This window comes from Megascapheus bottae, chromosome 6 (assembly GCF_031878675.1).
Source record: "Megascapheus bottae isolate mThoBot1 chromosome 6, mThoBot2.hap1, whole genome shotgun sequence".
Taxonomy (NCBI): Eukaryota; Metazoa; Chordata; class Mammalia; order Rodentia; family Geomyidae; genus Megascapheus; species Megascapheus bottae.
This window is the reverse complement of record NC_143514.1, coordinates 76,253,665-76,280,325: the sequence shown is the minus strand read 5'-3', so window position 1 is coordinate 76,280,325 and position 26,661 is coordinate 76,253,665. Positions and strand designations below refer to the sequence as shown.

Sequence of the window (26,661 nt, the reverse complement as noted above, 5' to 3'; positions counted from 1 at the left end):
CCACAAGAGCTCAGCAGAGAGCCTTGTGATCCCCCAGCCCCTCACGACTTTCATGCATCTACCCCACTCTCCCTGACTCTGGTGTGTCTCATCCTGGACCCCAGGATCCTCCCTTGCTGGCAACCTGGATTTCCCTTACCTGGGCCACACTTCCTGCTCCAGCAGCATGTCAAGTGTCTCCAGGATGACTGCCATGATATCTCGGTCTGTTCTGCACAGCAGGTCCCCCAGGGGGAGGCAGGGAAAGGGCCAGGCCTGCACCGTGGCCCTCAGCACCTCCTTCATGCCTTTCCACCCGTCCGTGCCTTTCTGCACCTCCAAAAGGCTCTTGACAACCACCTCTTCCAGAAATGGGACAAAGAGGTTGCAGGGCAGGACCTCCAGAGCAGACATGGCCAGGGCCGGGTCCTCCAGCAGCCTCTCCACTCCCAGCTGCCGTAGTGTGGGAAAGCTCATGGTCGTCAGTGGGATGAACCTGCAGGGGAAAGAGCAAGTCAGACCTAAGCTGACAAGGCCCTTATTGAAAAGACCTCATGTCACATCACTGTCACCACTGCTGCTCTGGGGTGAGACGTCAGTTGGTGCCCTTTCCACTCAGCCCTGATGCCCACCCAGGCACAGCACTGGACACCAGGCAGCAGGAAGACCCCAACACAGGCACACACAGCTCATCATGGTAACACCCAATTCCAGCCAGGACTCTGATCTCAGAACCCACTGATCACGGATAATGAGGAGCCTGAAAGTCACCCCAATAATGTGTGTGTGTGTGTGTGTGTGTGTGTGTGTGTGTGTCCTGTGCCTTCAATTCAGGTCCTGACCACTGCCCTTGTATCTTAGTGCTCAAGGATAACTTGAGTTACAGTTCCACTTAGGCTGGGCAGGGTGGCTCACTCCTGTAATCCTAGCTACTCACAAGGCTGAGATCTGAGGATCTCAGTTCAAACCCAGCCTAGGCACTAAGAAGTCCGTGAGTATTGTCCTTGGGCTTTCCTGGAGGCTAGAGCTCTATCTATCACTTGAGCCACAGCAGCACTTCTGGCTTTTCTATGTAGGTAGTACTGAGGAATCGAACCCGGGTCTCCGTACCTGCGAGGCAAGCACCCTACCATTAGGCCAAATTCCCACCATGTGCAAGACTCTTACCTCCAATTAACCACCAGAAAAAGGGAAATGGCACAGTGACTAAAGGATAGGGTGGTAGCCTTGAGTGACAGAGCTCAGAGACAATGCCCAAGTACAGAGTACAAGTCACTTGACTGACCAAAAAAAGAAAAGATTTATTTACTTGTTTGTTCCTCTCCACCCTCCCCCTAAGGGGCTTGGGACTGGGATTTGAGGATAGACTGCCCATTGGGAAAATTCCTTGAAACTCTTATCTCCACTTAACCTCCAGAAAACAAGAAGTGGAGCTGTGCCTCAAAATGGTGGAAAACTAGCCTTGAGTAAATAGTTAGGGATAGTGTACACACCCTAAGGGATAGAGTCAAAGCCCCACCTAGCCTACAAATATAAAGAATATTTAAGGAACAGTGCCAAAACTCTGATTGCAAGCCCCAGTACTGGTACAAAATACAATAAAATTTAAAATATGTATATATTGAAAATAATTTTGAACCAAGCCCCAGTGTCCCATACTTATAATCCTTCCTACTCAAGAGGTTAGGAAGTGAGCATCACAGGTCAAAGCCATCTCTGGCAAGAAAGTTTGAGATTTTTTTTTGCCAGTCCTGGGGCTTGAACTCAGGGCCTAGGCACTATCTTTGGACACTTTTGGCTCAAGGATGTTTCTCAGTAAACCACCAAAAACCTGCAATGGATCTATGATTCAAGTGGTGGAGTATTGTTGTTGAGCAAAAAAATCTTGAGGACAACAGCAGGCTGAGTTAAAGCCCCAGTACTGGAACTAAACACACGACCCCCCCCCCCCATACTAAACAACAACAGCAAAAACCCACTTCAATTCAAATAAATGTATTTAAAAAACAGTATTTTGTTTTATAAGTTTAAAGTGACAGTGACCAGAACAAATCAAAGTATTTTGGCTGACGGTGAGGGTGCATTTAGAATCAAAGCTAATGTCTCAAATATGTTCATCAATAGACCACCAATTCCTGCTGGGTGTCAGTGGCTCACATCTGTAACTCACCCTGAGATCTGAGGATCATGGCCTGAAGTCACCCTGGATGGTAAAAACCTGTGACCCTCATCTCTAATCAACCACCAAAAAACCCACAAGTGGAGCTGTGGCTCAAATGGTAGAGCATCAGCCTTGAGCCAAAGCATCTCAGGAACAGCACACAGGCCTTGAGTTCAAGGCCCAGGACAGGCACAAAGAAGAAGCAGCCCAAATCACAATATCCTCTATGGCATCCTGGACCTGCTGTCACCGCTGTGACTGGCTGAGAGGACTCTTGCCTTTTCCCTAGGGAGGCTGGGGACTTACCAGATGTGGCCCAGGTCAGTGGGGCTCTCTGAAGGCAGCAGGCTCAGGAAGTGACTCCACTTACCAGGATTCTCTTCTCCCCTGGCTCCTCTGAAGCTTTATTCCCCTAGTTTACTTGCCCCTCCCTTGGCCAACTACTAGTACCCAATCAGAAAGCAGCCTCTGCTCAAGGCCCCTGAGACTCCACCCACTTCATCCTGATTGGTTTCTCTGCCTTCTCCAGGGAGTCCTGAGGAAAGGGGAAGGGTGAGGGAGACTGAAAGTTTTAACACCCCGTTAAAACTTTCTTTCTTCTGTGAGTGCTTTACTCACTCTTCTGGGACCTTCAAGTTCCAAGTGTGTGAGGCAGAAAGGCTTGCTCTTATCTTGCCAGGGTATGGTAGGTGTTCTGCCTTCTAGGTAGAAGGGCCACCATATTCACAGACAAAGATAATCTGACTGTGTTTGGGGGGGGGCAATACTGGGACTTGAACTGAGCATCCCACTCTTCTCTTCTTCAGATCCTGACTATAGACTCAGCTAATTGGGAGGTCAAGGGAAGAATTGCTTGGAGACTGGCTTATAACTACAATCTGAGACTATAGATTCTTCAACTCAATCCCAAGAAGGTACCACTCCCCCCCCCACACACACACACTCATGCTTATCCTAAACCCCAGCTCCCAAGGAAGATTCAGGCCCTTTGCAGAAAAGCCTCTAGAGAGGAAAACCCAGCCCCCATGATCCCAGGCCTTTTGTCTCCCTTAGAAAAAGGTATGATTGGGCAGGGGTAGGGCGGCAATGAGGAGTATTTAAACCACACTAACTCTCCACACTCCAGAAATGGGTGTGACTGTTTATCCACTCATCTCTTTTGAGAATTCTGTGAGGCGAAGGAAAAGGCGAACCAGAATTCAACATACAGGTTCTTTGGGGGTGCATCTGTTTCTCTTTCAGTATTAATAAATTAATACTAAGCCAGGCACCTATGTTCACATTGGTAATCCTGGCTGTTCAGGAAGCTGAGATATGAGGATCATGGTTGGAAGCCACCTCTGGAAGGAAGTCTGCGAGACTCTTTAATGAACCAGCAAACAGCCAGAAATATAAGGTTGGTTAGAGCCCCAGGCTTGAGCAAAGCCTTGGGTTCAAGCCCCAGCACCAAACCATTTAATCATCAAGGTTTAACTTTGTAAGGTCCTGACAAACAACTGCTGCAAGCATCTCTGTCTGTTTTGCTCTGCCCCTCTCTGATAGTGCTGCGGTTTTGCAATCAGGCCCTCTTAACTGCAGCCCATGCTTTGTTCATGTTTCTGCCCATGTTTTGAGGTAGCATATGGTGCTTTTTGCCACATTGATACCCAACCAGGAAGGAATGTCCAGATCTCTGCCTCCTCGGTAGCTGGGATGAAAAGCACGTCAACTGAGCCCAGTATAACATTTTAATTCTATTTGAAATGGATTGCACAAAGTAAGTAAGCAGACCTTTGGGTTTCACAGGGAAGAATTGCTGTGTTCTTCCTTACAGCCTTGGGGATGCGGCAAAGAAGCCACAGGAGGCCTGGCCAGCAATGCCCCACCCCACAGCGGTGATATTTACATACTGGGACCACACTTTTGTTTGAACATCCACAAAACTACAAATATACATCCTTACAACTGTTAATACTCTCATTTTAAAAAATAGAATAAGAGCACAAGGCTGGAGAATAAGGAGTTTGTGACCCTTTAATTTTTAGCAAAGTCACCTACAAGAATCTTCTCTTGTTCATCTGTCAGGCCTCTCTCTCCTCAGACAACAAATCACTTTGAAATCATCCGTCTCTTCATGTTTCTTATTCTTCTAGTTTTTTTTAAAGAATTTATTAACGTTGATTTTTACATCATATTTCAAATGACAAGTTTAAGAAACAAGTGTTCAAGAAGGGAATCTCTACATACAATCACTAGGACTTAGTTTTTAGAACTTAATCCAAATTAGGCTAAGGGTTTGTATGTCATAGAAACATGTTAATTTATGAAATAAAACATTATGTCTATAGAGTCATAGGTTTTTCTGTCTATACAGTTATGTTCATATTTCCATTACCATGTCCATAGTATTGGGTATGCAGATATTGAGTCCTTGCTCTTGTACTCTTTGGATTTAATAGCCACATATTAAGGATACCATGTGCCTTTTGTTCCTTAGGTCTTGATTTGTCTCACTCAACATGATTCACTCTAGATTCATCCACTTCCCTGCAAATGCCATTATTTTATCTTGTCTGTTGGCTATGTAGAATTCCATTGTGTATATATATCACATTTTCTGTATCCATTCATCTGCAGTAGGGCATCTGGATTGTTTCCATCGCCTGGCTATTATGAATAGTGCAGAGATAAACATAGCTGAGCAGGTGTCCTTATCATATCTTGGGTTATGATGTTCAGGGTAGATGCCCAGAAGTGGTATGGCGGGATCGTAGGAAAGGTCAATTTTCAGTTCTTTAAGAAACCTCCACACTGCTTTCCAGAGTGGCTGAACTAGTCTGCATTCCCACCAGCAGTGTAGTAGGGTTCCTTTTTCTCCACAAGCCCAACAGCAACTGTCATTGTCTGAGTTCAAAATCTTGGCCATTCTTGTTGGGGTAAGGTGGTATCTTAGGGTTGTTTTTATTTGCATTTCCTTTATGACCATAGATGATGAACATTTTCTCATATGCTTTTCTGCCATTTTAATCTCTTCTTCTGATAAATCTCTCTTTAGTTCCCTTGCCCATTTAGTGAGTGGTTTATTGGGGTTTTGGGGGATTAGTTTCTTGAGTTCCCTGTAGATACTGGATATTAAGCATTTATCAGATGTATTGTTGGTGAATATCTTTTCCCAGTTGGTTGGCTGTCTCTCTACTTTTGCGACTATGTTTTTATCTGTACAGAAACTTTTTATTTTTAAGTAGTCCCATTTATCGAGTCTCTCTCCAATCTGTTATGACCCTGCGATTCTGTTCAGGAATCTTTTGCCAGTGTCTATGAGTTTCATTGTCTCTCCTACTTTATCATGTAGCAATTTCACGGTGTCCGGTCTGATATTGAGGTCTTTGAGTTAATGCTTGTGAATGGTGAAAGGCTAGGGTCAATTTTTAGTTTTCTGCATGTGGCTGCCCAGTTTTGCCAGCACCAATAATGGAATAGACTGTGTTTGGCTCCTTTGTCAAATACAAGTTGCCTATAGGTATGTGGTTCTATTTCTGGGTCTTCTATTCTGTTCCACTGATCTTCTGGTCTGTTTTTGTGCCAATACCGTGTTGTTTTTGTTATTATGGCTCCATAGTAGAGTTTGAAGTGTAGTATTGTAATACCACCAGCATTGCTCTTTTTGCCTAGAATTGTTTTGACTCTTCTAGGTCTTTTCTTGTTCCATATGAATCTCTGGATTATATCTTCTATTTCAGTAAAGAATGTCTTTGGTATTTTGATAGGGATTGCATTGAATTTGTATATCAATTTTGGCAGTATAGCCATTTTCACTATGTTGGTTCTCCCTAGCCATGAGCATAGATGTCTTTTCATTTCTTAGTGTCCTCTTTAATTTCTTTTGTAGGCTTTTATAGTTTTCATTGAATAATTCCTTTACATCTTTGGTTAAGTTTATTCCTAAGTATTTCATTGTTTTGGGGGCTATTGCGAATGGGATCATTTTCTTGATTTGGCCTTCTGTTTGTGTGTTGTTGGTGTACAAGAAGGCTACTGACTTCTGAAGATTGATTTTGTATCCTGCCACTTTGCTAAAATGGTTTATTAATTCTAGGAATTTGGGAGTAGAGCATATTGGGTCACTCAGGTAGAGAATCATGTCATCTGCGAATAGGGATAGTTTAATTTCTTCTTTCCCTATGTGGATCCCTTTGATGTCCTTTTCTTGCCTTATTGCTCTGGCTAAGGATTCCAGCACTATATTGAAGAGAAGTGGAGATAGGGGCATCCCTGTCTAGTTCCTGATTATAAGGTAAATGGTTTCAGTCTTTCACCATTTAGTATAATACTGGCTGTAGGTTTTTCATATATGGCTTTAACTGTTTTGAGGACTGTACCTCTTATTCCTATTTTTTCTAGTGCTTTCAACATGAATGGATGTTGTATTTTGTCAAATACCTTCTCTGCATCCAGAGAAATTATCATATGATTCTTATCCTTAGCTCTATTGATGTGATGTACTACATTGATTGATTTGCAAATATTAAACCAGCCTTGCATCTGTGGAATGAAGCCTACTTGATCGTAGTGTATGATTTTTTAAATTTGTTTCTGGATTCTATTGGCTAATATTTTATTGAGGAGTTTTGCGTCTGTGTGCATAAGAGAGATAGGTCTGAAGTTTTCTTTCTTTGTTGTGTCTTTCCCTGGTGTGGAGATGAGAGTAATATTAGCTTCATAAAATGAGTTTGGTGTTGCTCTTTCTGTTTCTATTTCTCAGAAGAGTTTCAAGAGTATAGGTGTTATTTCATCTTTAAACGTCTTGTAGAATTCTGCAGTGAAACCATCTGGACCTGGGCTCTTTTTGGTTGGCATTTCCCTGATTGCTTCCACAATTTCATTGTAAGAGATTGGTTTGTTTAATTTGTTTACCTTTTCATTGTTCAGTATGGGTAGCCTATATTTATTTAAGAAATCATCCATTTCTACTAGATTTTCTTATTTCTGGTAGTACTTATTTATTATGGACTGAATTTCTTGGACATCAGTTGTGATTGTTCCCGTGGGGTCTCTAATCTTGTTTATTTGAGTCTCCCCTCTCCTTTTTTTTTTTTATTAATCTTGTCAGGGTCTGTCTATTTTCTTGACTCTTTCAAAGAGCCAACTTTTTGATTTATCAATTTTGGGTATAGTAGATCTTATTTCAATCTCTGATATTTCTGATTTTATTTTTGTTATTTCTGTCCTTCTAGTTGTTTTAGAATTAACTTTTTCTTGCTCCTCTAGGTGTTTCAGTTTTTCTTTTTCTTTTTTTTATCTTTTTTTTATTGTAATTAGTAAAAGGGTTACATGATATTTGCCAGATAGAAGGTGCATTAATTCACATACATTGATACCCTTTCACATGTCTTGGTACCCATTTCTCTCCCCCCCTCAGTTTTTCTTTTAGGTTATTTTTAAGCTCTTCTTCTGTCTTTTTAATATGCACTCCTAGTGCGATAAATTTGCCACTTAGAACTGCCTTTGCTGTGTTCCATAAGTTCCTTGTGATGTCTCTTGATTGTCAGAAGTGTGTTGTTTAGCTTCCAAGTGATTGAATGTTTTTTGACTTTTACTGCATTGTTCAGAATTAGTCTAACTCCACTATGGTCTGATAGAATGCATGGGATTATATCAGTCCTCTTGTATCTGCTTAAGTTTTCTGTATGAACTATTATATGATCTATTTTGGAGTGTGTTCCTTGTGCTGCTGAGAAAACTGTATAACGTTTCACCATTGGATGGAAGATTCTGTGTATATCTGTTAAGCCCAGCTGGGCTATGGTGTCGTTTAAGTCGACCGTGTCTTTGCTTAACTTTTGTTGAGTTGACCTGTCATTTGGTGAGAGTAGTGTATTAAAATCTCCCACTATGATTGTGATTGAGTCTATCTTATTCTGTAATTCTAAGAGAGTTTATTTGGCGAATTTCCTTGCTCCCGTGCTGGGGGAGTAAATGTTTATAACTGTAATATTGTGGGTGTGGATTGTACCCTTTACTAATATGTAGTGGCCATCTCTATCTTTTTTTATATTTTTTATTGTAATTAATAAAAGGGTTACATGATATTTGCCAGATAGAAAATGCATTAATTCACATACATTGATACCCTTTCACATGTCTTGGTACCTACTACCCTCCCCCCCCCCCCCGCCATCTCTATCTTTATGTACTGATTTTATTGAGAAGTTAATTTTGTGGAAGATTAAGATTGCTACTCCTGCTTTTTTGCATGGTGCATTGGAGTGGAAAATTCGTTTCCATCCTTTCACTTGGAATTTGTTTCTGTCTTTGGCAGTGAGGTGGGTCTCTTGGAGGTAACAAATGGATGGGTGGTGTTTCTTAATCCAGTCTGCTGCTCTGTGTCTTTTGATTGGATTGTTCAGCCCGTTCATATTTAGGGAAATTATGGAGAAGTGGTCAGTGTCCATTGTCATTATTTATTTTTACTTCTAAGCTTCTTTCTCTCTTTTTTTCCTCCCTTTTGTGTTTAGTGAATTTTAGATATTTGCTTCTTGATGGTGGTTCTTGATGTTCTCAGTTAATTAATATTTTTTGTAATGCTGGTTTAGGGTGCATGTGTTCATAAAGCTTCTCTTTGGAGTGAAATATTCTTGTTTCTCCCTCAAATGTAAATGCTAGTTTTGCTCGATATATCAGTCTACGTTGGCAGTTGTTAGTCTTCAGGACATGAATGATGTTTTTCCAAGCTTTTCTTGCATTTAGGGTTTGCGTGGAGAGATTTGCTGTAATTCTATTTTTTTCCCTATGTAGTATAGCTCTTTTTTTGTTTTTGCAGCATTTAAGATCAATTCCTTGGTATTCGGGTCTAGTCTTTACTATGATATGTCTAGATGAGTTCCTTCTAGGATCTTGCCTGTTTAGAGTCCTAAAACCTTCTATAATGTGAGTATTTTCCCTTTTGAGGTTGGGGAAGTTCTCTGCTATGATTTTGGTGAATAAGGGTTGCATTCCTTTGTCCTGGAATTCAGCCCCCTCATCAATCTGTATTATACGAAGATTAGATTTCTTGGCTGCATCTGCCAGGTCCTGGAGTTCTCTCTGGTGGATTCTGACTAATCTTTCCAGGCTAATGATTCTCTGTTCTAGCTCTTGTGTTTTATCTTCCGTTCCTGATGCTCTATTCTCCATCTCAGTCAATCTGTTCTTCTAGTTTTAAGAAGAGCAGTGTGTGTGTGTGGATGGATGTGTGCACGTGTGCGTGCATGTGCACACACCAATGTGGGTGCCTGTGCATGCATGGCCCCAGTTCTGGCGCTCACACGCAGGGCTGGAACAGTATCCTTTAGCATTTTTTAAGGTTGTTGCTCTACCATTTGACCCACAGCTCTGCATCTGCCTTCTGGGGAGTTAATTGGAAATAAAGGCCTCATGGATTTTCCTGACTGGACTGGCTTTGAACCTCTGATCTCAGCCTTCCAAGTAGCTAGGATTACAGCTTCCAGTGGCTATTGTTTTGAATTTTGAGCTGTGGTCCACTTTATTATTTAGGAAGGCCTGAATTCCTGGAGTCCAGTGAACCTCCTGTCCCAACCTCCACAGTGCTGAGACTAAGGAGCTGTGCGGCCTTCTCAGCCTGATGACTACCTTCTATTCCTTCCTTCCTTCCTTCCTTCCTTCCTTCCTCCTCCCTCCCCGTCTCCCTCTACCTCTTTCTCCCTCTTTCCCTCCCTCCCTCCACTGTTTCTGTCATTCTGAAACTGAACTTTAGGATTCCCAGAAACAGAATCCAAGAATCCCATATATTAAGGCCAGCATCTGGTTCCAGTACACCAAATCAAGAGGCATGTTGCCAGATGTGAGAGCTAACCTAGTCGTAGCATGCTCACCTAACATGCATAAAACCCTGGGTTCGATTACCCAGAACCATATACAGAAAAAGCTGGAAGTGGTGCTGTGGCTCAAGTGGCAGAGTACTAGCCTTGAGCAAAATGTGTCCAGGGACAGTGCTCAAGCCCTGAGTTCAAGCTCCAGGACTGGCCAAAAAAAAATGGAGGAATGGTGAGATTGATTACCTTGCATCCAAGGGAAGACAGTGCTTCTTCAGCACATCTTCAGCCTTCTAAGCTGGCTCCAGCTGGCTCCAGAGCTACAGGGCCTAAGGTGAAATGGGGGGACTGGGAACAGAAGCTGGGAAAATAATGCAACATTAGACCATAGCAAGTCACAGGCCCAGTTCTTTGTTTCTGGAGGGGATCCTTGGAGTGGACTATCACTGAGTGGATCAGGAGGTTGTGGTGTGGCTGGGGGGCCTGAGTTTAAACTGTTCCCTTATATTCAGAGCAGTTTCAGAGCCAGGGGCAATGCCTCAAGCCTGTAATCCTAGCTACTGAGGATGCTGAGATCTGAGGATGGCAGTTCAAAGCCAGCCTGGGCACTAAAGTCCATGAGACTCTTATCTCCAATTAACCACCAGAAAACGGGAAGTGGTGCTATGGCTGTAGGGAAAGAGTGATAGTTTTAAGCTGAAGAACTCAGTGACAGCCCCCAGGACCAGAGTTCGAGACCCACGATATATATATATTAAAATAAAAAGGTGGGGAGGGAAATGGAGACAAAAACATGAGAAGGGGTAGCAATGATTGTAAAGAAATATACCTTCTAACTGGTGATATAATGTAACCCTTCTATTAATTACAATAAAAAACAGTTTTTTAAACAGCACTTTCACCATTTGTTCTAAGAAGTTAAGGCCAGCACTCATAGTTCACACTTGCAATCCTACTTTAGGAGGTTGAGATCTAAGGATCATAGTTCAAAACCAGCTCAGGCAGAAAAATCCTTAAGATTTTATTTTTATTTCTTTATTTTTTGGGTGTGGGGCTTAGACTCTGGGCCTGGGCACTGTCCCTGAGCTCTTCAGCTCAAGGCTACTGCCCTATTCCTTGAGCCACAGCACTACTTCCGATTTTCTGTCAGTTAACTGGAGAAAAGAGTCTCAAAGTCTTTAGTGCCCGGGCTGGCTTTGAACCTTGATCCTCAGATCTCAGCTTCCTGAGTAGCTAAGACTCTTATTCTGTCTGTTTGGGGGCTTGAACTCAACACCTGGGTGCTATCCTGAGCTTTTTTTTTTTTTTCCTGAAGGAGCCACAGCTCCACTCCCAATTGGAGATAAATATGTCAAGGTCTTTCATGCCTATTGGCTTCAATCTGCAGTCCTCAGATCTCAGCATCTTAACTAGCTAAGATTACAGGCTCGAGCCACTTGCACAGGGCTCGGGAGACCCTGATCTCCAGTTAATGACCAAACAAGCCTGAGGATGTGACTCAAGGGGTAGAATGCTAAGTCTTGAGAAAAACAACAACAAAAGCTAAGGGACAGGTCTCAGGTCTTGAGTTCAAGCCCCACCCAAAATAAGCACCAAAGCAAAACAAACACAACAAAGAAAAACAGCACTCTATGTAAATTACCACACAAAATGTTAGTGCCCTGAATTTCCATGCGGGGTGCAGAGCATCCAGCAGAGGGCACATAAACCCTATCTCTTGAAGTTTTATGAGGGCATTGGTGTTGTCTGGATTATCTTCATGTAGTGCTTTGGCTATGAGACTCAGGGGCTCCCTTTTACTATGTAGGCATTTTCCCAGTTCAGCTCTTGGTCCCTGACCTTTTCCTACTGTTTCCCCTTGCCTCCCACCCAGTTCTCCCAACAATGGTGTATCCGGAGGGTCTGTTTTAAAATTTTCTTCCCTTAATGTCCCCCACAAGCTCACTTCTCCCATGTATGTAGCATCCATGAGAACCCATCTCGGAGTCTTCACCTCCTTTCCCAGGGCTTCCACAGTCTCTCTGTCATGTTCACATTTTTGTTTTCTGAAACAGTGTCTTGCTATGAAGCATGGGCTGCCTTAGAACTCACAATTCTCCTGTCTTGGATCGGGCTCCTATACAGACACTTCCAGTCTAATTGTTGCACTGAGTTATCGCCAGGGCTTCCAAGGGGATCCTCGAGACCTGAGGAGAGAGCAGGCTGTATAAATGGATAGTAGAGTGGAAGGACCCCAATGAGGGCCTTTTATACACAACCCAGCTTGGACCTGACCATTCGGGTCTGATCCATGCCAAGCATGCTGTAAGATAAACAGTGTGTTCATAATGGGGGGAGGGTGGAAGGGAAATGGGGGCCATGTCATGAGAAAGGGTATCAATGTTTGTGAAGTTATGCACCTTCTATCTGGTGAATATAATGTATCCCTTCTATTAATCACAATAAAAAATTATTTTTAAAAAAAAGAGTGTGTTCATGGCTGAGTGGCACCAATGGGGAGGATCCTGGGCTGAGCAAGCTCGAGGCCCTACATCCCCCCAACAGAGCCGAACAGTCCCCAAACCAACCCCCTAAAAGATCAGGCTTATTCAAGTCTGAGGTCATTTGCTGTCCCTTTGTCACTGGCTTGGTCCATCATCTTGACAGCTCCTTCCCCTCCCCTCCCCTCCCCTCCCCTCCCCTTCCCTTCCCTTCCCTTCTTGCCATGCATTCAGGCTTGTCAAGGCTGGTGGAGACACACAGGAAGGGAAAACCTAGAAAGATATGGAGACATCACTGGAAGATTCCCACTTTTCTGGTGGATAATTAAAGATAAGAGTCTCAGGGACTTTCAAGCCTGGGCTGGCTTTGAACCGCAATCCTCAGATCTCAGTCTTTTGAATAGCTAGGATTGCAGGTTCTGTCTTCCCATGGCTTCTGGCAGTGAGTGCCCTGACCTAACCTAGGACTCCTGAACTTTGGGCCTAGAGGTTAAAAACTGAGTTTCACAAATGCAGTAGCCCCTGACAGTGTTGGAGGTGGGTTTGTTCTTACTGTGGTTTTCAGGACTGGTGGGGAAGGGGGACTGCTACTCTCCTGGGTTTGGGCAACAAAATAGCTAAGAACAGATTTTGATAGAGTTGGAACTCTGTGACCTGTGATACTCACAAAGACATTGCGGTAAGCCCAGCTTGTAACCCTAGCTATTCAGGAGGCTGAGATCTGAGAAGTGCAGTTCAAAGTCAGTCTGAGCAAAAAAGGCCTTAACATAGTTTAACAACCCAAAATCCAGAAGCAGAGGAATGGCTCAAGTGATATTGTTCCAATCTTAAATGAAAAGTCAGGTGAGTGTAAGGCCAAGTTCAAGCCCCAATATTCCCACCAAATGAAAAAAAAAAAAAGTCATTCATTTTGGTGCTACTCTTGGGGCTTGAACTGAGGGCCTAGACAGTTTTTTCAATGCTAGAGCTCTGCCACCTAAGCCACAGCTCTACTTGCAGGTCCTTGTGGCAGTTAAAAGCAGGTAAGGGCCAGGTGCTGGTGGCTCTCACCTGTAATCCTAGCTTCACTGCAGTTCAAAGCTAGCCTCCTGGGTAGCTAGGATTACAGGCCTGAGCCAGGGCATCTGGCACTAATTTTTTTTTATTGTAATTAGTAAAAGGGTTACATGATATTTGCCAGATAATCTGGCACTAATTTTATCTCCTTTTTTTTTTGCCAGTCCTGGGGCTGAAACTCAGGGCCTAGGCATTGTCTGTCCTTGGACACGTTTTGTTCAAAGCTAGCGGTGAGCCACAGTGCCACTTCCAGCTTTTTCTGTGTATTATGGTTCTGGGGAATTGACCCCAGGGCTTCATGCATACTAGGAAAGCACTCTACCACTAGGCCACATTCTTGGCCCTAATTTTCTGCGAATGTAAAAAATACTGCCATTGGCCAGGCGTCAGTGACTCATGCCTGTAATACTAGGCTTAGATTTGAGAATCGAAGTTCAAAGCCAGGCTGAGATGGCTTCAGGTTTTCACCAGAAAACCTGAAGTGGTGCTGTGGCTCCAATTGGTAGAGTACTAGCCTTGAGCAGAGAAAAAGCTCAGGAACAAGGGCTGGGAATGTGGCTTAGTGATACAGTGGTTGCCTAGCATGCATGAAGCTCTGGGTTCCATTCCTCAATAGCACATAAACAAACAAGCCCCAAGTAGCACTGTGGCTCCATTAGTAGTGCTAGCCCTGAGCACAGACAGGCTCAGGGACCACACCCAAGCCCTGAGGTCAAGTCCACAGATAAAAAACAAAAACGCTATTGGGATGTGCTTTTTTTCCAGATTTCTCCAAGATCAGATGACAACTCTAGTTTCTGATGGACATTTATTGTTTTTTTTCATTGGCCCTGAGTCTTAAACACAGGGCCTGTGCATTGTCCTCGAGCTTTTGTGCCCAAGGCTAACACTCTACCATTTAAGCCACAGTTCTGCTTTCAAGTTTTCTGGTAGTTAGTTGAAAATAAAGAGAGTCACAAGCCGGGCGTGGTGGCTCACACCTGTAATCCTAGCTACTAAGGAGGCTGAGATTTAAGGATCAAGGTTCAAAGCCATCTTGGGCAATGTAAAGCTGAGAGACTCATCTCCAATTAATCACTCCAAAACAGGAAGTGGGGCTGTGGCTGCAGGGCAAGGCGGTAACCTAGAGCTGAAGAGCTCAGGGGCAGCACCCAGGCCCAGGTGGAGGGCAGTAGACCTGAGCTGAGGAGCTCAGGGACAGTGCCCAGGCCAGAGTTCGAGCCCCATGACTCAAAAAAAAAAAAAAAAGCCTCACAGACCTTCCTGCCCGGGCTGGTTTTGAATGGTGATCCTTGGATCTATCTCAGCCTCCTGCAGAGCCAGAAGTATCAATGTGCGCCACTTGGGGCGTGTCCCCTCTCCTACTAGTGTGTGCCTGCCAGCCACAGCATGTGTGTCTCACGCTGCAATTCCCTCTACTCCAGACTGCCAAGACTGTGCTCTCCACTGCTCACCTAGATGAACCGCCATGGAGTGGGAACAAAACCCACATACAACAGAAAGCAAGGGTAACGTGTGCCTGACAAGAGACAGGGGAGGGAATGATGAGAGTGGCACCACTGCATGCTGGGAGGTTCTGGAACACAAGCCCCATCCAACAGGCAACGCAGGTCCTTTACCACCATCAGTCACTGGAGACGTGTGAATCTAAACTCTAAGAACGCAATCACATAGAATACATGAGCTGGCTTTCTTTGAGATGCTGTTTATTTCTATTTTTTTTTACAATCATCTTTATAGAAGTAACAATCTAAAACCATGAAATATGAACCTAGAAATGCTCTGGGGATGCAATCTGAGCATGCTCAGGATTGTAACCCTGTCTACTCAGCAGGCTGAGATCTGATTATCTGGGAAAGAAGCCCTGCCAGACAAGAAAGTCCCTAAGACTTTCATCTGTGTGTCTGCTTGGTTTTCTGGGATGAGACTTTCTCCTGCTAGGCCTAGTTGTGTTCTCCCCACAGACTTCTCACCACAGATGAGTCTAGAAACATCATCACCTATTCCTGGTGTGTGGAGAGTTAGCAGGGGCTCCTGCACCACTGCCCCACTCCCATCATGCCTTGCACCTAGGTTTGAAAGGAGACAAAAGCCAGGGGCTTGTGTGGCTCAACTGTCTCCTCCAGAGTCTTTTCAGAACTTGGAGGGGCCTAGGTCTTCCTTTTGAGCTGAGGTCAAGGCAGGGCCCGGATTTTCCTCCCATCCTCAGGTCCAGGGTAAGAGCTTGTGAGGAAGGGGCTCAGTGCTGCTCTCTGGGCTGTAGCCAAAGAACCTATGATAAAGTTGTGTCAGTAATTTTCCTTTGAAATGTAAACTAGGAGTGGAATGAATACATCACCCCACCTTGCCTGCGCTCCATCCCCAGCCAAAACATTTCAACCTTTTTTCCTTCTTTTTTTTCAAGAAAAATTAGTTAACAACCTAATGCAAATGATAACTTATCAGTAGCTGTTAAGACTTAGGTTAGAAATTGTCCAAAATGAATCAGAGTCAGCAGGTCATTAAAAATGGCAGATTATTAAATCAAAAAACAATTAAAAAAAGAAGAAATCCATACCAGTGGTTTGTCTTGACTCTCTTCCACAATCCTAGCTTCTCAGAAAGCTGAGATCTGAGGATTACAAATTGAAGCCAGTCTGGCCATTAAAGTCTGTGAGACTCAAGCCAGAAGTAGAGATGTTGCTCACCTGGTAGTGTGCTAGCCCTGAGCACAAAAGCTCAAGGACAGATTCTGAGTTCAAGCCCTAAGACCAGCACAAAAAGAAAGAAAGATAGAAAAAAAGAAAGAAAGAAAGATGATAGGAATGCCAGAAGGAATGAAGAAGGAATTGAAGGAAGAGAGAAAGAAAGACAAGAAGGGGGGGTATGGGAATTAATGCACCATCTATCTAGCCAATATCATGTAACCCTTCTATTAATTACAATAAAAAATATATGAAAAAAAAGAAAACAAGGGGAGGAGAGAGACTGAGACACAGAGAGACAGAGACAGAGAGACAGAGACAGAGAAAGAGAAGAATGACAGCTATATATGTGTCACTTGGTGGTAGCTATAGAAGTGTCACTTGGTGGTAGAGCAACTGCCTACCAAGCATAAGGATCATAGTTCAAAGCAAGCCTGTATCCAGTCATGTAATCCTAGCTATTCATAAGGCTGACATATAAGCATCATGGTTCAAAGCCAGCCCAGGCACCATCCTGAGAGGTCCAATTAAGAGTCTTCATTAGAAAGCCATTGACTGCATGTTGACTTCTGTCTCAAAGACATGAGGCCCAGAATCAGTCACTCCTTGTTTAGAGAATAAGCTGTGTGCGCTGGCTCAGGCTGGTAATCCTAGCTACCCAGGAGGCTGGCACCTGACTCTGGGAGAGTCTTATCTGGTAGAGTTCAAGTCTCACAACCTACAGAGAGAGACAGAGAAAGAGAGAGAGAGAGAGAGAGAGAGAGAGAGAGAGAGAGAGAGAGAGAGAGAGAGAGAGAGAGAGACACAGAGACACAGAGACACAGAGAGACAGAGACAGACAGACAGAGACAGACAGACAGAGAGACAGATAGAGAGAGAGAATAGAATGAGTCAAGACCAAGATGGAAACACAAAAACTGAGTCTTACTGGATAGGCCTGCTCCAAAGACCTCCTGCCTCAGCAGTAACCAGAACTCTACTGTCCTGTGAGCATTCCAGATAGGCTTGTTCCCCAGACCTGCTGCCTCATCCTCAGCACAATAGACCTCTCTGTAGTATGAGAGCCTGCTGGTGGGTCAGTCCCACTTCAGCAACCCCACACCCTCTGTTGTCCTCGCTAATCCTGAGGCCTGTGGGGTGGGGGGAGTCTCCAGTGCATTCTCTCTCCCTATGAGACTCTTGTCTCCAGTAAAGCACCCCAAGGCCTTAACTAGTCCTGTGGTTCAAGTGGGGAAGCCTGTACACACACACACACACACACACACACACACACACACACACACACACACACACACTCAGCTACAAAGACATTATGGTTCCCAAAATGGAGGCTCAGATAAGAAAATGGACGCCCAAAGCTACTTTAGAAAAAAAATTAAACCAACAAAATATTAACTTAAGAGTGCAAAGAGCAACTGAGAGCAGTGCTTGCCTGCTAAGGAAGCTTGAGACCATAGATTGAAACCATCACACATTAACTTTTTTTTCTTAAAGAATTTATTAACATTGATTTTACATCATATATCAAATGTCATGTTTAACAAACAAGTATTCAAGAAGGGACTCTCTATAAACAATCACTGGCACTTAGATTTTAGAACATAATTAATGTTAAGCTGAGAGTTTGTATGTCATAGATACATATTAATCTATGTAATAAAACAATATCTATAGAGTATATAGCCCATCATAGATTTTTATGTCTATGTAGTTGTGTTTATATCTCCAAGACCACGTCCATAACCTTGGGTACCCAATATTGACTCATCGCTCTTGTACTGTTTGGATCTACTATCCACATATAAAGACCATGGGCCTTTTGTTCCCTTGGTCTTGACTTGTCTCACTCAACATGATTCGCTCTAGCTTCATCCACTTCTCTGTAAATGCCATTATTTTATCTTGTCTGTTGGCTATGTAGAATTCCATTGTGTGTGTGTGTATATATATATATATATACATACTACATTTTTTGTATCTACTCGTCTGTAGTAGGGCATCTGCATTGTTTCCATTGCTTGGCTATTGTGAATAGTGCAGAGATGAACATAGCTGAGCAGGTGTCCTTATCATATCTTGGGTTATGATGTTCAGGGTAGATGCCCAGGAGTGGTATGGTAGGATTGTAAGGAAGGTCTACTTTCAGTTCTTTAAGAAACCTCCACACTGCTTTCCAGAGGGCCTGAACTTGCTTACAATCCCACCAGCAGTGCAATAGTGTTCCTCTTTCTCCACAGCCACGCCAGCATCTCTCATTATCTGAGTTCAGAATATTGGCCATTCTAATTGGGATAAGGTGGGATCCTGGGGTTGTTTTTATTCGCATTTCCTTTATGACCATGGATGATTAATATTTTCTCATATTTTTTTTGCCATTTTAACCTCTTATTTGGATGTCTCTCTTTAGTTCCCTTGCCCATTTTGTGAATAGTTTCTTGAGTTCCCTGTAGATACTGGATATTAAGCATTTGTCTGTTGTGTTCTTGGTAAATATCTTTTCCCTGTTGGTGGGCTGTCTTTCTATTTTTGCAGCTATGCTTTTATCTGTGCAGAAACTTTATTTTTAGGTAGTCCAATTTGTCCAGTCTCTCTCCAATCTGTTGTGACCCAGGGACTCTGTTCAGGAAGTTTTTGCCTGTGCCTAGGAGCTCCAGTGGCTCTCCAACTCTATCATGTAGCAGTTTCAAGGTTTCTGGTCTGACATTGAGGTCTTTCATCCATTTTGAGTTAATGCCTGTGCATGGCAAAAGGCTAGGGTCAATTTTTAGTTTTCTGCATGTGGCTGCACAGTTTTGTCAGCACCAATAATTGAATAGGCTGTGTTTGTTCCACTGTGTATTTTTGGCTCCTTTGTCAAATACAAGTTGACTATAAGTATGTGGTGCTATTTCTGGGTCTTCTATTCTGTTCCACTGATCTTCTGGCCTATTTTTGTGCCAGTACCATGCTGTTTTTGTTAGTATGCCTCTATAGTAGAGTTTGAAGTCTGGTATTCTAAAACCACCTGCATTGCTCTTTTTGCCTAGCACTGTTTTGGCTATTCTAGCCTTTTGTTGTTCCATATAAACCTTTGAATTACACCTTATATTTCAGTAAAGAATATCTTTGGGTTTTTGATGGGGATTGCACTGAATTTGTATATCAATTTTGGCAGTATGGCCATTTTCACTATATTGGTTTTCCTTACCTATGAGCATGGGATGTCTTCCATTTCTTGGTATCCTCTTTAATTTTTTAGTAGGCATTTACAGTTTTCATTAAATAATTTTTTCACATCTTTGGTTAAGTTAATTCGTATTTTATTCTTTTGGGGGCTATTGCAAATGGGATCATTTTCTCCATTTCTCCTTCTGTTCATGTATTGTTGGCATACAGAAAGGCTACTGATTTTTGCAGGTTGATTTTGTATCCTGCCACTTTGCTAAAGTGGTTTATTAATTCTAGAAGTTTGAGAGTGGAGCTTATTGGGTCACTCAAGTAGAGGATCATGCCATCTGCGAATAGGGATAGTTTAATTTCTTCTTTCCCTATGTGGATCCCTTTGATGTGCTCTTGCCTTACTGATCTGGCTAAGGATTCCAGCACTATATTGATGAGAAGTGGAGAGAGAGGGCATCCCAGTCTAGTTCCTAATTTTAAGGTAAATGGTTCCAGTATTTCTCCTTTTAGTATAACACTGGGTGTAGGTTTGTCATATACTGCTTTAATTATTTTAAGGAGTGTACCTAATATTCCTATTTTTTCTAGTGCCTTCAACATGAATTGGTGTTGTATTTTGTCAAATGCCTTCCCAACATCAGAGAAATTATCATGATTCTTAGCTCTATTGATAAGATGTATTACATTAATTGATTTGCAAATGTTAAACCAGCCTTGCACATGTGGGAGGAAGCCTGTGGAGATTTTTTGCTCTTGGCTGGTACTCTGCCAATGGACACAGCTCCAAGTCTGCGGTTTTGTCTGTCCTGATAAAAGGCTAATTGTAGAGAAGAGTCTCAAGGGGGGCTAGGAATGTGGTTTAGTAGTAGTGCTTGACTAAGATGCATGAGTCCACAGGAGCACATGCACAGAAAAGGACAGAAGTGACACTGTGCTTGACTACTACAGCACTATCCTTGAGCAAAAGAAGCATGGGGACAGAATCTAGACCGAGTTCAAGCCCCAGGACACACACACACACACACACACACACACACACACACACACACACACACACACACAATCACTACGGTTTTTGAACCGGCCAGAACTCAGTATCCTGGGGCACCATAATCCCAGATGTTAAAGCACTGGTGTCTAGGTTTATTCGCAAGTATTTTTTTTATAATTTCATTTTATATTTTTATAAAGATGATGTACAGAGAGATTACAGTAAAATAGGTAATGAATACTTTTGTCAAATATCGTTACCCCACTCCCTAGTCTTTCTCCCACTTTCACACACTGCCCACTACTCTCCCACCACATCAATTGTAAAGTTCATTGCCAACAGAGTTTTGTGAGGTTCATTGTTGCATTGCTTCACACTTTCTTTGCTTTACCATTTTATTATTCCCTTTCTATTCCACATTGGCAATTTTTTTGTGGTTGTTCTTGGTCTTGACCTCAGGGCCCTGACACTGTACTTGAGGTTTTTAGTTCAAAGCTCGTGCTGTAGAATTTTGAGCTACAGCACCACTTCCAGTTTTGTAGAATTTAATTGGAAATAAGCCCCATGGATTTCATTCCTTGGCTGGCTGGCTTAAACATTGAACCTCAGATCTCTCTCTACCTCCTGAATACCTAATATTACATGTATGAAGGACACCAGATGGATTTTACACACACATACACACACACACACACACACACACACACAGACACAAATGTTGGGATGGGGGGGTGTCAGTTGTGGGGCTTGAACTCTGGGCCTGGGTGCTGGTCCTGAACTGCCTGTGCAACTTTAGACTGCAATCCTCAGAACTCAGCCTCCTGAATACTTAGAACTAGAGGTATTAAAGAACCATGCTCAGCTACACTGTGCTATGTTAGTTAACATAGCAGTCTGATGCCATTTTTTGCCAAGAGTAATCTGGATGCAAGCTTATCCAGCTGTCTGCTTCAAAAATAGATTGGATTCCAGGACTGGTCAAGATTCCAAGCTATCTCACTGTTTCTCTGAGCTGCTAGTACACTCACTGAGGAAGAGGTTGAAGAGATGCTGCATCTTCCATTCAAGCTCGGTGCTTGGGGAGGCTCAGAAATGGAGGGACAAAGGGTGACCAAATGCAGCAGTGGTGCTCATTGGACACTGTTGAAAATCAATGGAGTAGCTCGGTCATAGGCATAAGCTCAGCATGCTCTGAAACTCAACTTATTACCCCTGTGAAACCCTGGAAAGACTAAAGCGCAACCAAACACAAACTGGATTTCTCTTACCCATAGGAGGGTTTAAACTCACAATCGACTTCTTTGCTCCATGCTGCACTCTAATTCTTAAACTGCACTGGGTCTCCCTCTCCTAAGAGCCTCGGTTTATAGCTGAGCTATAGCCATTTATTTTTTGTTATTGTAATTAATAAAAGGGTTACATGATATTTTCCAGATAGAAGGTGCATTAATTCACATACATTGATACCCTTTCACATGTCTTGGTACCCATTACCCTTTCCCCCCCACCCCCCTAGCCATTTCTTTCTAGATTTTTCCTCTGCCATTCCTGGGACTTGAACTCAAGGCCTAGGAATAGTCACAGATTCTTTTTCTCTACCACTTGAGACACAGAAGCCCCACTTGCGGCTTTTTCTGAGTCAGTGATTGGAAATCAGAGTCTTGCCTCATGTCCTGCCTGGTGCTGGCTTTGAAGCCCAATCTTCAGATCTCAGTATCGTGAGTAGCTGGGAAGCAGGCATAAGCCATGGAGCCCTGCTTACCATGACTGATTTATTGACTGGAAGTTAAATGAACGTAATGAGTGGATCCATGAACATGTGGCCTTTTCCTCAGAGCCATTCAGGAAAACAGGGATGTCCTCTTGTTCCTCCCATGTTGAATCCACTCCATCCAGATTCCAAGTTGAGAACACAGGACAGAGGAGCCCCAATACCACATGGCAGGTCCCTGATGTCCCCTCTAAGATGGACTACTGTCATGTTCATTTCAAAGGGACATCAAAAACACGGCAAAATCCAGCAAACGCCAAAATATCAATAAGTCCGTGAAAATGGAATTTTTTCCCTCACTTCCCAGTTGCCACTGGGTGCCAGGCTGTGGAAATGGTATATCTCACAAAAATCACAGGAGTAGGTGCTGATGTGAACCTCATGGGCTGGCTGTATGTCCCTCAGGATTGGCAGCAAACTCTCACAGACCTGAGCCAATCTCCCCTTGTTGATTTTACGATGGCCAGAACTTAGTTGATCATAGCTCTCCAGAGGGGCAGGATACAGCCCTTCACTTAGCTGGCTCAGCCTGGCTGTGTGCCTCAGCAGGTTCTGCAGGGCGGCCATGGAGATGGGATTGCCAAAGAAACTGAACAAGCTGAGCTGGGAGCACTGGCTCAGGGTGGGTAGCATGGCAGAGAGCTGGGCATCATGGATCTCACAGTGCTCTATGGCCAGGGACTCCAGGGTTCCAGCCACTTTCTCCAGCAGAGCTCGAAGAGGCCCAGGGCTGAAGTGAACCACATACACATTCCTGAGGTGCAGGTGTTTCAGCTGATGGATGCAGGGATTCTGGCACAGTTGTTTCCAGTCTCCTGCCCAACATGGAAATGAATGCAAGGACAGAGCTGTCAAGGGCCTCAGGGTCCTGATGAGAGAGCAGAGGGACTGGGTGAATGGTGCTGAACAGAGCAGACTTGGGTAGACGGTCCTCACAGGTTGTGCTGATGCAGCAATGGAGACCAATCACAGGAGATGCTGGCTGAGCCCTGTGTCCCTCCACCACCCAGGCTGCTTCCTGTCAGTGTCCCCACGCCTGACCCATGCTGCCTTCTCTCCTCCAGCCCCCTCTCCTCACATCTGGCTTCCTGCCCTTGGGCTCATTCTCTCTAAAACCTCAGCAAAATCATCCTTTCCTGTTCCCCTTGCTTCAGGACCCTCTTATCCTTCCAGTTTCCTTTTCATCTGGTAGCTCAGAATCCCTTCCTACAGAGCATCTCACAGCCACTCACCCTGCAAAGCTCCCACAGGGAGCTTCATCCCCACAGCATGCTCCCAGCATGCACCCTGCTTTCTCCTGTGATTGACACATCAGGGTAGAGCTAAGGATTACACTGGACAATGTGTCCATTCTTGTGTCTTCCCAGAATCACCTCCCCAGCATGTTGACTGCACACTCGTGAGGCCAAAGCAGGCTCTGTCCCCCATGTGTACCTGAGGGCCTCGTGCAGCTTCTCATAAAGGATCACGTCTTCATCCATCTGAGACACTTGGTGATGTTCAAGGTGCAGCAATGGGGTCACTTCATAGACAAGGATCTCACAAGGTTTTCTCTTCTGGGAGAGGGTAAGGCTGCGAAGGTTCTTCATCTGGACCAGATAAGGAACAATATTCTCCTCAGTTCTGTGATGCCAAAAATCCTCCACAAGCAGCTCCTGGATGGAGTCCAGATGAAGCCAAGGCAGAATGTCGTGTAGTTTAGAGGTGGAGGGTGCGTGTAACGGTGACAGAATCTGCAGCTTCTTACAGCACAGCTGAACCCGGCCAGTCCTCGCCTTGGCCCACTGCAGCAAGTGGGCTAGGCCACAATCCAGGGGCCCATCATCAATGACAACATGGAGGAAGATCCGGAAGGGCGGCTCCTCTGTCATCTCTGGATGGTGATTCGCTGCTGGCTTGTCAATCAGGGCCAGTGCTGAGCAGGCTCGGGACAACTCTATGTACCCCAACCCCAAGATACTCGGGCACCTTTCCCGCAGATGTATCACTCTCAGTTTGCATCTACTGGGGTAGACACGAAACAGACATAGGTCAACCTCCAATCTTTGCTTTCATCTGATCTAGCCCACCTGGAGCCCACCACATTTCCTCTTTCACCAGCTTGCTCTGTTTGTTTCCTTTTAGCTTTCTCCCTCCATCTCTTTCTGTTCCCTAGTAATGGGGCCTGAAAGCAAGGCCACTGTGCTGTCCCTGAGGCTTCTCCACTCAAGGCTAGTTGCACTACCACTTGAATAATACCCCCCTGTCTGGCTTTCTCTCTTGCTCAATCTGAGATAAGAAACTGAGGAGCTGGGACTAGTGGCTCATGCCAATAATCCTCCCAGGCATTCCCAGCAACCCTCCACACCAGAAGCCCCCTTCCACCAGAGCTCTGGCCCCCAAGTTGCCTAGGTGTCTTACCTACTCTCCCTGAGTCCCCAGTCCCGTGTTTCCCATCCTGCACTCAGGGTCCTCGCTTGCCAGACTCCTGCCGGTCCTCACCTGGGCCACATGTCCTGCTCCAGCAGCATATCAAGCCCCTCCAGGATGGCTCGCAGGGCCTTCATATTTTCTATGTCCCACCGGGACCCCATGGGGAGATAGGGAAAGGGCCAGGCTGACACCAGGGCCTTCAGCACTGCCATATGTCCCCCGACAACGGTCACTATTAACAGTTTAGGGAAGAGATTCCAGGGAAGGACCTGCAGAGCAGAGATGGCCAAGCCCTGGTCCTTCAGCAGGCTCCTCATTGCCAGCACCCAGAGTTTGGATGGAGATCGTGTCCCCATGATGACCCTGCAGAGGAAAGTTCAAGGGATGGCAGGTAAAGACGAATGTGTATGAGTTCACGTTGAGAAGCCCCTTCTCAGACACAACTCACTCAATGACAACATCACTACTCCAGCAAGGGGAGAGATGTCAGTTCATGTCCTTTCCACTTACTCCTCATGCCCACACAGACACTGGGTCAGAGTCCTCTCCACAACAGAGACAGAGCCAAGCTCCTCCAGCTTGGATGTGTGCTCCTGTGCGTGTACTCAAGTGCAAGGGTGTGGATGTCTCCTGGGACCTGAACACAAGTCCCGGACTCTGCCCTGGACCTTTAGTCCTCAAGGCTAGCTAGCCCTTTACTGCTTAAATCTCAGCTCCATTTCTCATGCTTACTTGGAGATTAAACTATCACAGACTCTTCTGCCTGCTGGAGCTTCCACCCTGACCCTCAGATCTCATCCTTCTGAGTAGCTAGGGTAACAGGAGTTAGCCACAGGCACTGGGCACAGCCTAGGCTTTTGCCTTAAGCCCTGCCAGCACTCTCAGCCCTACAACAAAGGCCACAGGAGAGTCATGAGCCCAGCCTTTCTGCTCTTCTCTTCCTCAGACACCTCCACGTGGACTGCTGAAGACCGCAGGCAATAGGAGCCACAGCGCTCCGTGTCTATGCTTTTGCTGAGCAGCAGCCAGGCCAGGCACCGTGTGGGGTGTCCTGTGCACAGCACCACCTCTGACATGGAGCCTCACTGAAGGACTGAGAGGGAGGCTCCCAGGCAGCCCTTCCACCCGGGAGCCCTTGCCACTGCCAGAGGAGCAGGGGGAGCAGACAGAGCAGGACAAGGCTCCATCCTCCTTTAAGGAACTGCTCTGCATGGAGGTGGAGCTTGTGTGGAGGTTTGCCCAGCCTTCAGGAGGCCCTGGGTTACATCTCAGGGCCACCTCCAAGAAAGAGAATCTGCAACACCCAAGGACTCTGCCCATGCCCATTCCCTACACCAATGCTTGAAAAAGAAATGTCAGACAGCAGTGAGAGACAGACAGGCAGACAGACAGAGAATGGGGCTTGAATTCAATGTCTTTTGTTTACCTTCAGGTGAAGAAAGGCAGCAGTCTACCACTTGAGACACACAAAGCCCAAGACTGGAAAAGAAGGAACTCAAGGATTAGTATGCATGGACTGACTGGATCTCAGCCTCCTGAATAGCTAGCATTATAACTATTAATGTAGGCCATCAGTATGTGGCCTGTTTCATTTATTGATTTATTTTTATTTAATCTCCACATAATGCTTATTTACTCATTTTTAGCTGTTATAATAATAATAATAATAATAATATTATTATTATTATTACTATTGCCAGTTCAGCAGCTTGAATTCAAGGTCTGCGTGCTGTTCTCAGGCTTTCTCAAGGCTACAGCTCTACCACTTGAGCAAAGACACCATATCCATCTTTTCCTTTGTATGTACATGGTAATAAAGAATTGAGCCCATATCTTCCTGAATGCTAGACAAGCACTTTACCCTTAGGCCACACTCCCATCCCAGGTTTATTTCTTTTTGTGATAGGAAGTCAAGAGCTCCTCTGCCCAGGCTGGCCTCTAACTTTGCTTTTTCCAGTGTCAGCCTCTCAAGTAGCTACCTGGCTTTGAACTAAACATAGAATTTGGAGCCATGCCCCTGTGCCTCACACCTGTAATCCTAGCTACTCAGGAGGCAGAGATCTGAAGAGAGTGGTTCAAAGCCAAGAAGGACACCAAAGTCCAGGGGACTCTTATCTCCAAGTAACCACTGCAAAACAGGAAGTAATCCTGTGGTTCAAGTTGATAGAATGCTGGCCT

General features: G+C 44.6%; 1 protein-coding gene across 1 annotated transcript; it reads right to left on the bottom strand.

Annotated features, from left to right (window-relative positions):
• Positions 1-135: 135 nt before the first annotated feature.
• LOC150062466 (PRAME family member 8-like) lies at positions 136-24,839 on the bottom strand. The gene is made up of 5 exons (XM_090334015.1): positions 24,553-24,839; positions 23,506-24,072; positions 22,372-22,825; positions 2,638-2,675; positions 136-475 (listed from the first exon to the last, which is right to left on the bottom strand). The coding sequence occupies exons 1-5, from the start codon at positions 24,837-24,839 to the stop codon at positions 136-138; spliced, it is 1,686 nt and encodes a 561-aa protein (XP_090190141.1).
• Positions 24,840-26,661: the final 1,822 nt, after the last annotated feature.

Coding starts and splice junctions, on each gene's coding strand:
- LOC150062466 (XM_090334015.1), bottom strand. CDS start 24,839: ATGGGGACACGATCTCCATCCAAACTCTGGGTGCTGGCAATGAGGAGC. Junction 2,676..22,371: donor CACCCAGTGGCAACTGGGAA/GTGAGGGAAAAA, acceptor CCCTTTCCTCAG/GACTCCCTGGAGAAGGCAGA. Junction 476..2,637: donor GAGAAACCAATCAGGATGAA/GTGGGTGGAGTC, acceptor TTTCCCCTGCAG/GTTCATCCCACTGACGACCA.